The sequence below is a fragment of the Staurois parvus genome, unplaced genomic scaffold (assembly GCF_062004578.1).
Source record: "Staurois parvus isolate SC_StPar_1 unplaced genomic scaffold, SC_StPar_1.0 ptg000264l, whole genome shotgun sequence".
NCBI classification, from domain to species: domain Eukaryota; kingdom Metazoa; phylum Chordata; class Amphibia; order Anura; family Ranidae; genus Staurois; species Staurois parvus.
This window is the reverse complement of record NW_028318060.1, coordinates 6,168,822-6,181,325: the sequence shown is the minus strand read 5'-3', so window position 1 is coordinate 6,181,325 and position 12,504 is coordinate 6,168,822. Positions and strand designations below refer to the sequence as shown.

At 40.7% G+C, this 12,504-nt stretch overlaps 1 protein-coding gene across 2 annotated transcripts in view; it reads right to left on the bottom strand.

Moving 5' to 3' along the window:
- SMAP1 (small ArfGAP 1) overlaps positions 1 to 12,504 on the bottom strand; it is a 369,562-nt gene that overhangs the window by 268,710 nt on the left and 88,348 nt on the right. For both annotated transcript variants that reach the window (XM_089681336.1, XM_089681337.1), the window contains exon 2: positions 2,849 to 2,982. In XM_089681336.1, coding sequence (XP_089537462.1) covers positions 2,849 to 2,982 — 134 coding nt within the window. The remainder of the gene's footprint in view (positions 1 to 2,848; positions 2,983 to 12,504) is intronic.

Sequence of the window (12,504 nt, the reverse complement as noted above, 5' to 3'; positions counted from 1 at the left end):
CTTGGCTCGGCCACTGGCTCAACGGAACAACGGAAGACAAGGACATTTTAGAACCAGCTGCAGAATCTTTCAGCTGAAATTAGCATCTGCTAATTTATGCTACGTCTTTTTCTGTAAATATATTTATTGCACCATTTTGACCTTTTTAGTAAGAAATCTTATTTTCTGAAAAGTGTTGAACTGTTTCTAAAAGTTCTTTAATGCAAACTAAGAATCCCTGTCTCTGAAGAGCGCTACTGTGTGTTTTTAACCCTCTATATACCTCTGTCTGCGGTGACATTGTGTATATAGACGCTTATTCAAACATCATAGTGTTATTGCTAATATTGGCGAGTTTCCTCATTTTCTCTACAAAAAGGCAGTGGTGGCAGTGTGAAGGGTTAATTGCGTAATTAACTCTCTCAACGCTCTATATCGCTCTCAGGCTGCAGGTACATAGATTGTGGTCCATTAGCTGGAAAATCTTTGTGCAGGGTGCAGCTGAGCATGGTATTGTTATGCACGTGACAGCGCATTTTAGATTGGCTAGTCCTTTGTTCACGAGTTAGTGAGAAGGGCTGGGGGTCTGATGCCGCATACGTCGCAGGTGGCATCCCCTAACCTTAAAATGGAACGAGTAGAAAAGAAATCAATTTCCTCTGTTTTAGTGAAAAAACTGCTAACTGAAATTCAACTGGTTGGGGTCTGTTCCTTCTTTAGCAAAAGGAACTGAGTCAGCGACCAACAAGGAGTCCTCTGGATGATCAAGGACAGACTGAGATGTTAGGCATCTCTGTACAAGAATTCACTGTCCCTTACGACCAGGAAGACCAACAAGTAGCACAGACCAAGCCATAAAAACTTTCATATCAGGACAAAATACTTAAGATGTAAGATAGGTAAAGTAACCAGAGGATGTAGGAATAATATTAATAGGAGTCAACACCAGTGATTCCAACTGAGAAGTACAAAAAGTACAATATTTTCCTTTGCCAAGTTCAACCTCGTACATAGTGCAGATAAGGTCTTCAACAGAAGATCTCCACACAACTGCAGGGTGATTACCTTTCTGTTTAGTGTCTGAAAGGTTGTATCAAACAATAGGTTATGTATTTTTATTAAAGTAGCTACCCAATCCCCCCAGGAGAACTTCTAGACATGAGCAGTGTACAAAGGGTTTAACTCTGCAGAAAAAAGGTTCTGCAACCACTTGCCACTGCAAGTGGCTGAGAACATCCCAGTTGTGATTTTTCAAAAAGCAGGATTTCCAATATCCTGCCTGAAACTACTAATAGTTGTTGATAGTTTAAAAGTCTTTCAATTCAAATGAAAAAAAAAAAAATAGCAAAATAGGAGACATCCATTCTCCTGAGGCCACCAAGCGTAACTGAGTAGGTGTAAGGTGGGAGGGGTTATAATCATAAAGGTGCTGGCCTTTATTTGTATTTAGTGTTATTTAAACCTGTAAATGGTTCCTAATAAAAAAAGCTGCATCTCTCAATGGATGATAGAGAAGTGTGCATTTTTGTAATTTGCAACAATGTAGCAAGCATGGTGCAATGTGTTGCAGTGCCTTTCATTTTCAGTGGTACCTCAAATAAATCTCCATAATGCAGCTTCGCCAAAGAGTATTAGCGCAGAGTGAACGGCAGCGGTGCATAATAAAAGTAAAAAAAATTAAAATAAATTTGTGCACTGAAAGCCCATTTATATTGAATTGGCTGTTAAAAGGACCCTAGCTATGATGCTAAAATGATGTATCATTACAGGAAACCTATCTTGACAAAAGGGTAGGTGGGCTTCCATTGCTGTTCATCTTATTTCTACATGCTAATTCTCTGGGTGGCGTGCATATCTAATGATATTAACCCTTTAAACAATATCCCTGCGATAGGACAAGTATGCATATCTGGCATTCTGACTACCTGTGCCCCATATTTTTTTTAGAGTCGTTGACTCAGGCTGCATATTTCTTTCATCACAGCCTTCTTTAACTGTAAAGAAGCAAAGAAAACTATCAAAAGGTACAAAACAAGTGATAGAACACATTTAAATATTTGCTAGAAGCTTTTATTTTTTTGAGTGATCTCTGTATTTTAAAATATGTTCCTTTAAATCACATTTTCTCCCAAACAAAGTTTGCTAGTGAGCAGAAAATTGTTTATTTTCACCTTAACATTTCCTCTGTCAAAATACCATAGTTGAGAATTACTGTCAGAAGTCAAATGCAATATTCGTATGATCTGGCTGCAGCTCTGCTTACCACTCAAGATAATCTGACAAACCATAAAATCATGGCAGTATCACAGGGAGTCTGTGTCAGATGGAGAAGACTCTGTGCCACCGTCAGAAATATCTGCCACTGCAAATCTTTTTTGGTAGGAGAGTATTAAATGGATGCAGTAATATCATCTAACAACTCATACATACTTTCTATTTAGCACGATGAACTTGTCTGAGCTATTAAATTCATCCCTATCCTGAAAGAGATCTGAAGAGGTAAATGTAAAACCCAACAAAATTCATTCACCGATTCATCTTTTTTTTTTGGTCTGTAAACGTATCAAAGTTATTGGTATTGCATTGCAGGCTGGCATCCAACGTTTTCAAGAGGGGTTAAAGCCAGTCAACATATTTTTCTCAACGCAGGAACAGTCAGGGAAAAAACAGATTAAATATTGTACGTCATACACATACTGTATATACATTTCAAAACAAAAAAATATGGTATGCAAGGTCCAAGATGTTGCTCTACTTGAAAATAAATTGCTGCTGTGTTATACATGAAATTCTACTAAATCTGAAAAGGACTTTTCAAAGAAACATCAAAAGAATTCCAAGTATGATCAAAAAATAGAGCACTTATTACCTGAATCTGTTCTGGGGTCCATTGATCCAGGTTCACAGATTTAACTCTTGATATATGAACACCAAGGTTTCGATGGATTCCAGCACACCTGATGCAGATAAATACTCCCAAATTCCATGAAGCCCATCTTGGACCTGCAAAATAGTCAACAAATATACAGGTATTAGAATACATAAACACTTACACATGGTAAGGCTCCATGCACGCTTTTTTGTTCGTTTTTAAGCTCAAAAACCGCTGGTAACATTTTTTTCTTTTAGTAGTGTTTGAGTTTGATTAGCAAAATGCTAAAAAAAAAAAAAAAAGCTGTTAGGAGCGTTTTAGTGTTTAGGAGCATTCAGTTTATTTTTATGGCAGAAAAAAAAAAAGCTTCTGAAAACTCTTTCTGCTCCTAAATGCTGAAGCTTGAAAAAAAAAAAAAAAATGCTACTAGTCTAACAGTGTGCATGAACAAATAAGAGAACACTAGCTTCTAGGAACAGAAAAAAAATGCTGATAAGCAGCTTCTAGGAGCTTAAAAAACCGCTAGTGTGCACGGAGCCTGTAGGCTCCATTCACATTAGGATGTTTCAGATTACAAGTGGAATCGCCGCGATTCGAAAATGTGCTGAGATGTGAAAACGCACATTCGTATGTTCAGGTGACCTTCATTTCAATAGCATCTAAAAATGCACTTTTTTTGCCATGACGGAAAAACACGTAGCGATCGCGCAAACAAAATCGGATGTGCAACACCCAAAAAACGGCCCCGAAACCTTTTATGGGCATCACGCGTCCCGCAATTTTGTTTGCACAATCGCGATGCGCTTGTCATTTGTGCCCGTGATTTTAAACTCCTTAGTGTGAATGGAGACTAAGGGCCCCTATAGCGTTTGGCAAGCGTTGGTCCGGCGTTTGTGGAGCGTTTAACGCTCGGCAAACGCCACATGCGTGGTTTAGTGGCGGTTGCTAGGCGTTTGCCGAGCGTTAATAACGCCCCACAAACGCCTATAATACAGTTTGAGTGGTGTTACCGCTCCGCAAACGCCCCGCAAACGCGTCGCAACCGCCGGACGGGCGTTTGCGGAGCGGCACCATAGACGATAATAAAAGGCTTCAAAGCCTCCTGGCTCGACCAGAGGCGTCCGTTTTGCCGCGACGCAAACACTCCCGTTAGAACAGCACCATGTGCTGTAATGTGCAGAATTGACAGAGGCGTTTGGGAAGCAGTAAAAACCCTTCCCAAACGCCTCTCTGCTGCCAGCACACAAGACTAGTGTGAACGTAGCCTAAAGGTGATCAATTTCAGCTTGCACATTGTAATAATAAAAACAAAATAAAATGCTCTAGTGCCTTTCTAGAATATTCGTGAAATTTATAGAATTTCTGCTTGGACCCATACATGCGAGAACATTATAATGCAATAGTCGTTGAGGCTACTGAACAGTCAGACACACATAGACACACATACACACACACACTAGTGGAACATCAGTGGCAGTTGAGAACAACAAGTTGTGAGAAATGGCTCCAACTCTAATCTGCTCTGAAGCAGTCAAAGATAAAAGAAATAAAGAAAATGATCTGCAAAGTTGGGTGCAGGCAACACTCTGGGTAGTGTAACCCAGTACAAAGCAAAGTGCTAAATGGTGCTGTGGACTAAATAATTAGGCTCAATAAATCCTTGTGTTCCAGAAGTCAGAAGTCATTTGATAGCATATGACATGACATAAGGCACAACAAACAGCCTCCTTTAAAGTACTTGTGAAAGCTTTAGAAAGCAAAAATGTTCTGATAAAGGCAACTCACCATACCTGATACAAGACAACTTTTAAATGTATTAAAAGGTTAAAGAAACACAGAAGAGTTTAAACCCAAAGGAACCATTTATTCTATAAAGTGGGAGAGAATAAAACCAATTAAGATGTCTAATTAAGATAACTACTTTGTCCTAGATATTTCTAGGAAGTCCAGCTACATATTAGAATGAACTGAAAAATATTTTTTTGTATTGCAAGAGCATACAAAGGGTTGTTTTTTCCCCCCAAATGAAATAACATGCATTTAAAAAAGATCAAATAAAACTGAAGATGGGAAAAAAGCAATAAGATACAGGATATAATGTCACAAAAAAAAAAAAAAAAAAAACTTTTAGCAGTATGGAGACATTGATTCCTAAAGCAATACCTCAAGCTATGGACTAGTATAGACTGAATAGTGTTCTCCAGCATGGAGAAAGGAAAGCTTACTTACTGTGAAAACTACTACTTTAACCACCTGACCTCCAGAAGATTTACATCCCTTCATGACCAGGCCATTTTTTGCTATACAGTACTGCCTTATGTAACTGACAATTGAGTTGTCATGCAACACTGCACATAAATGAAATTAGTCACTTTTTTCCCCCACAATTAGAGCTTTCTTTTGCTGGTATTTTATTGCCACTGGGTTTTTTGAGCTATAGAACAAAAAAAAAACCCTGACTATCTATATATAAATAAACACACACACATATACTGTATATACACATATACATACATACCGTATATAATTTTACTTTCTGCTATAAAACATATCAAAAAATATGAAAAAAATATGTCTTCATAAATGTAGACAAATATATATTCTACTATGTATTTTTGGCAAAAAACAAATCCCAATAAGAGTATATTAACTGGTTTGCGCAAGGAATAGCGTCTGCAAACTACAGTATATATACTGGCATGTTTATTTTATTTTTTATACTAGCAATAGCAGCATTCAGCACCTTATAGATAATCTGACATTGACATTTTGCAGGAACCAGTGACAATAATACAATATTCAGTGCTAAAAATATATACTGTCACTGTATTAATTACACTGGCTGGGAAGGGGTTAAACATCTAGGGTGATCAAAGGGTTAACTGTATGCCTAGCCAGTGTTTATGTGTACACCAGAGTTGTGTTTTTACTAGGTAATGTTCTGGATTTTATTCCCTGCTTAGCAGGGAAACAAACTCCAGCACATTGCCGCTGACAGGACACAGCTCTGTCTTGCTCATGTACACTGCAGCTCCTAAACTGACGTTCAGGAGCTGTTCAGCGTGTTTTTCAGCAGCCCCTGAATTCTCCCTAATGTTTTCCTATGTGTCCATGTACACATAGTCGTTTACAGGCAGTTAAGTTTACAGTCATTTCTTTGAACGCACCAAACTTGCGTTCAGGAGTAGATTTTACTGACATTTCAAACGCGGTTAACTGTGTTTATAAGCGGTTAACTGTTCCACATCCAGAGCCTTTTTTCATCATCAGAAATGCATGCAAAGCGGTTTCCATGTATTCAAATGGACCTAGTACACCAGCGCAATCAGTTCCAGGTTTCGCGTGAAGGAAAAAAAATGGTAGAATATGCCGCATTATGCTCATTATGGGATCCATAGTGAATACAACCAGAAAAGACAGGTAATCAACACATACTGCTCTCTCTGCTTCTGCTCTCTATTCCTCTCAAAATGTCTGAAAGTGGTAAAGTTTCACTATTTTTCAGTGCATTCGGAAAGGTCTCCTGAGGTTATCTTCTAAAACCGTTTCTAAACGCAAACACACATAAAATACGGTATGCAAACGCGACTAAACAGACGTTTTTTAGCCTACGTTTTCCAGCAGTCAGTTTTCATCATTCAGAAGATTTTTCCAACTGCCCCATGTACATGAGCCCTTAGTCGATCAGCATGTGTTTTTACGCACGCACTTTCGCACAGAGCGGCCTGTAGAAATACATCTGTTATAGGGCAGTTGGAAATTGGTTAAAAAAGATAACCTGTCACTAAATCTTGTATTATTATTATTATACAGGATTTATATAGCGCCAACAGTTTGCGCAGAGCTTTACAATATATGGGAGACAGTACAATTACAATACATTTTCAGTACAGAAGGAATATGAGGGCCCTGGTCGTGGAGCTTACAATCTAAAAGGAAGGGGGAGGTGCTGAAAAAGGTGATAGCTGGGGGATGATCTGGTGGAGGTGAATCAAGTACAGTTCTTAGGTGGAGGTGGGGTAGGCTTCCCTAAATAAGTGAGTTTTCAAAGATCGTCTAAAGGCAGACAGGGTAAGGGCTGACTGGACATACTGTGGTAAGGAGTTCCAGAGGATGGGAGATGCTCTGGAGAAGTCCTGGAGGCAAGCGTGGGAGGAGATAAGGGAGCTGGAGAGGAAGATGTCTTGGGAGGAGCGGAGTGGGCGATATCTGTGGATGAGATTGGTGTTGTAACTGGGGGCAGTGTTGTGAATGGCTTTGTATGCTGTGGTTAGTATTTTGAATTTTATATGTTAGGTTAGTGGAAGCCAGTGAAGGGATTGGCAGAGAGGGGCAGCAGTCACAGATCGGTTGGTAAGGTTTATGAGTCTAGCAGCAGCATTCATAATAGACTGAAGGGGGGATAACCTGTGTAACAGTAGACCAGTGAGGAGGGAGTTGCAGTAATCAAGGGAGGATAAACAAGGCATGGATAAGTTTTGTGGTGTTATTGGTCAGAAAGGGGAGGATTTTGGAAATGTTCCGGAGGTTGAAGCGGCAGAATTTAGCCAGTGATTGGATGTGGGACCCAAAGGAGAGATCAGAGTCTAGGATTACGCCTAGCACCCTGGAATGAGGGGAAGGACCAATGGTTGTGCTGTTGATCTTAATGGTAAAGTCGTGAGTGAGGGATTGGGGAGGAGGAAATAGTACAAGCTCAGTTTTTGAAAGATTGAGTTTGAGATAGTGATGTGACGTCCATGCTGATATGTCGCTTAGTAGATCTGTGATATGCGAGGAGATTGAGGGGGTGAGATGGGGAGTAGAGAGATAGATCTGGGTGTCATCAGCATAGAGGTGGTATTGGAAGCCATGGGAGGTTATCAATTGGCCCAGGGAGGAGGTGTAGAGAGAAAAAAGGAGGGGCCCAAGGACAAAACCTTGGGGTACCCCAATGGAGGGAGAGGAGCGGAGGAAGAGTTGAGACGCTGAAAGTGCGCTGAGAAAAGTAAGAGGAGAACCAAGAGAGAGCAGAGTCACGGAGGCCGATGGAGTGGAGTTTACTGAGGAGGAGCGGGTGGTCGACTGTGACAAAGGCAGCAAAGCGGTCAAGGAGTACGAGTATGGAGTAATGGCCATTGGTTTTAGCAGTTAGTAGGTCGTTAGTGAGTTTTAGTAGGGCAGTTTCAGTGGAATGTTGTGGGCAGAAGCCAGACTGTCGGGGATCAAGAAGGTTGTTGTCGGTGAGGTAGCAGTTCATACGGTTGTGAACAAGGCGCTCGAGAAGCTTGGAGGCAAACGGGAGAAGGGAGATGGGTCTTAAGTTATTCAAAAAGGTGGGGTCCAGCAAGGGTTTTTTTCTTTTTTTGAGGATAGGGGTAACCAGTGCATGTTTGAGCAGGGAGGGAAAAGTGCCCATGGAGAGTGAGAGGATGTTAGAGAGTTTAGGATAGAGCAGGAAGGAGGCTGCAATAATCGTGAGTGGACAGGTGGTGAAGTGGCCTTGGAAAGGAGTTCGGTAACTTGCTTGGTGGTAACCGGGCCAAAGGAGGAGTGTTGAGTGTGGTGTTGGACCTGGTATGTTGGTTGGAGGAAGACACTGGAGATCTCATCATGAATTGTGTTGATCTTGTTCTAGAAATGACTAGCAATCTCCTGTGCAGTAAGTAAGTTGGTGGGTGGATGGATGCAGTGCGGGGTGGAGTAAGGAATTTTTGGTAGTAAAGAGTTGACAAAGATTGGATGAGAGGGTTTTGATGAGTGTTGTAGTAGGTTTGCTTAGCAGTGTGGAGGCCTGAGTTGTATTTGAGAAGAGCGGATTTGCAGAGGGTAAAGTCTTTCAGGAATTTAGTTTTAAGCCATGCTCGCTCAAGAGCGCGGCTGAGTCTCTTGAGACTTCTAGTGTCATCTGTGTGCCAGGGTTGTGACAGGAGAGGCCTAGTTCTGCATGTAGAGAGAGGTGCAAGAGCGTCCAGGGAGGATGATAGATGGTTGTTGTAGGCAGATGTGGCCAGGTCTGGGCAGGATAGGAGTGCAATTTTATCAGAGGCACTCAGTGGCAGAGTAAAGAAGGTCAGGGTTCAGGTGTTGGAGGTTTCTACAGGTAACGGTTTGCTGGCTGGAGGCATGGGAGGAAGGAGACAGGGAGAGTGTGGAGCTGATAAAGTTGTGATCAGAGGGAGGAAAATGGGTGTTAGAGGTTACAGGGAGTGCATAGGTGGGAGAATTAAAGGTCGAGGGTGTTGCCATTAGAGTGGGTGTTGGATTGTGCCCATTGTGTTAGGTTAAAAGAGGAAGTTAGGTGGAGTAGCTGAGATGTGGCTGAGGTGTTAACATTGACTGAGATGTTAAAGTTACTGAAGATGATGGAAGGCACCTCAGAGGAGAGAAAGTACAGTAGTCATGCCAAAAAGTCATCAAGAAAGCGTGAAACTGGGCTCGGAGGCCGGTAGATGATTGCAATCCTCAGACAAACAGGAGAAAAGAGATGAATACATTGCACTTCAAAAGAGCGGAGGGACAGAGACGGAGGGGCAGGAGGAACCTGGAACGTGCTTTGTGGGGAAAGAAGAAGTCCGACTCCGCCCCCTTTTCATCCACTGGCTCTTGGTGAGCGAGTCCAGAGGAGGCCACCATGGGAGAGTGCCGATGAGGAAACAGAGTTGGAATCCTGTATTAACTGGAATACCCATGTTACAGCAGACTCTACAATGCCCCACAACTGGAAAATCATAAATCCAGCATACCACGGAAAGATAGAAACCCTTTTTTTTTTTTTTTTTTTTTTTTTTTAAAGAAAACAAAGCTATGGGCAGCACAGTCGCTACATGGTTAGCACCTCCACTTGGCAGCACTATGGTCATTGGTTCGAATCTGTGCCTGCATGGTTTTCCTCCAGGTACTCCGATTTCCTCCAACACTCCAAACACATACTGGTAGGTTCATTGGTTTCTGTCTAAATTGTCCCTAGAATGTGTATGTATGAATGTGAGTTAGGGACCCTAGATTGTAAGCTCCTTCAGGGTTAAGGATTAATGCATAGGACTGTTAATTTATGCAATACTTTGCATATACAGTCAGGTCCATAAATATTGGGATATCGACACAATTCTAACATTTTTGGCTCTATACACCACCACAATGGATTTGAAATGAAACGAACAAGATGTGCTTTAACTGCAGACTGTCAGCTTTAATTTGAGGGTATTTACATCCAAATCAGGTGAACGGTGTAGGAATTACAACAGTTTACATATGTGCCTCCCACTTGTTAAGGGACCAAAAGTAATGGGACAATTGGCTTCTCAGCTGTTCCATGGCCAGGTGTGTGTTAGTCCCTCATTATCCCAATTACAATGAGCAGATAAAAGGTCCAGAGTTCATTTCAAGTGTGCTATTTACATTTGGAATCTGTTGCTGTCAACTCTCAAGATGAGATCCAAAGAGCTGTCACTATCAGTGAATCAAGCCATCATTAGGCTGAAAAAACAAAACAAACCCATCAGAGAGATAGCAAAAACAATAGGCGTGGCCAAAACAACTGTTTGGAACATTCTTAAAAAGAAAGAACGCACCGGTGAGCTCAGCAACACCAAAAGACCCGGAAGACCACGGAAAACAACTGTGGTGGATGACCAAAGAATTTTTTCTGGTGAAGAAAACACCCTTTACAACAGTTGGCCAGATCAGGAACACTCTCCAGGAGGTAGGTGTATGTGTGCCAAAGTCAACAATCAAGAGAAGACTTCACCAGAGTGAATACAGAGGGTTCACCACAAGATGTAAACCATTGGTGAGCCTCAAAAACAGGAAGGCCAGATTAGAGTTTGCCAAACGACATCTAAAAAAGCCTTCACAGTTCTGGAACAACATCCTAAGGACAGATGAGACCAAGATCAACTTGTACCAGAGTGATGGGAAGAGAAGAGTATGGAGAAGGAAAGGAACTGCTCATGATCCTAAGCATACCATCTCATCAGTGAAGCATGGTGGTGGTAGTGTCATGGCGTGGGCATGTATGGCTGCCAATGGAACTGGTTCTCTTGTATTTATTGATGATGTGACTGCTGACAAAAGCAGCAGGATGAATTCTGAAGTGTTTCGGGCAATATTATCTGCTCATATTCAGCCAAATGCTTCACAACTCATTGGACGCCGCTTCACAGTGCAGATGGACAATGACCCAAAGCATACTGCAAAAGCAACCAAAGAGTTTTTTAAGGGAAAGAAGTGGAATGTTATGCAATGGCCAAGTCAATCACCTGACCTGAATCCAATTGAGCATGCATTTCACTTGCTGAAGACAAAACTGAAGGGAAAATGCCCCAAGAACAAGCAGGAACTGAAGACAGTTGCAGTAGAGGCCTGGCAGAGCATCCCCAGGGATGAAACCCAGCGTCTGGTGATGTCTATGCGTTCCAGACTTCAGGCTGTAATTGACTGCAAAGGATTTGCAACCAAGTATTAAAAAGTGAAAATTTGATTGATGATTATTATTCTGTCCCATTACTTTTGGTCCCTTAACAAGTGGGAGGCACATATGCAAACTGTTGTAATTCCTTCACCGTTCACCTGATTTGGAAGTAAATACCCTCAAATTAAAGCTGACAGTCTGCAGTTAAAGCACATCTTGTTTGTTTCATTTCAAATCCATTGTGGTGGTGTAGAGAGCCAAAAATGTTAGAATTGTGTCGATGTCCCAATATTTATGGACCTGACTGTATATTGTACATTCACAAGTACCTTTAATAATAAATTCCATCTATTTCTTAATTTCTTATAAAGCTACAGTATGTCAACAAATGGTTATACCCATTTCACCTCCCTAATTTATAATTATACAGGATTTATATAGCACCAAGAGTTTGTGCTGTGCTTTACAATCTAAATATATAGTTTTTAATATACTTTAAAACTGCAAAAATGTTCATAATTTATACCATTTACAAATGGTATTATCTCAAAATTTCCAGGAATCAGAAGCTGAAGATGGTGGTAGAACTCTTTGTGCCATACCAGCTAAAATCAACTGGTGAACAAATAAAAAAGGATTCAGATGAAATAGCCAGAAAAGACCCTAAAATACATATTTAACCATGTGGCCTCAAGAGGGTTTTAACCCCTTCATGACTAGAGCATTTTTTTTTTTTGCCATACAGCACTGCGCTACTTTATCTGGTAATTGCGCAGTCATGCAACACTGAACCCAAATGAAACTTCTATCATTTTTTTCAGACAAATAGGGCTTTCTTTTGGTGGTAATTGATCACCGTTTTTTTTTTATATTCTAAATAAAAAAAATTGGGAAAAGAAAAACCACGTTTTCTAATTTGTTATAAACATATAACTGATTATATTATATTCTGATATAAAACATATCCAATAAACAAATAACATTTCTTCATAAAATGTAGGCCAAAATGCTACCAGTCTTTGTAGTAAAAAAACAAAAAACAAAAACAATAGTATAGTAGTAGTGTATATTAACCACTTGAGCTTCAGAGGATTTACCCCCCTTAATGACCAGGCCTCTTTTTGCTACTCGGCGCTGCACTAATTTCAACTGATAATTGTGCGGTCATGCAATGCTGCACCCAATAGAAATTTACGTACTTTTTTTCACACAAATAGAGCTTTCTTTCGGTGTAATTTGATCACCTGTGCGCTTTTTATTT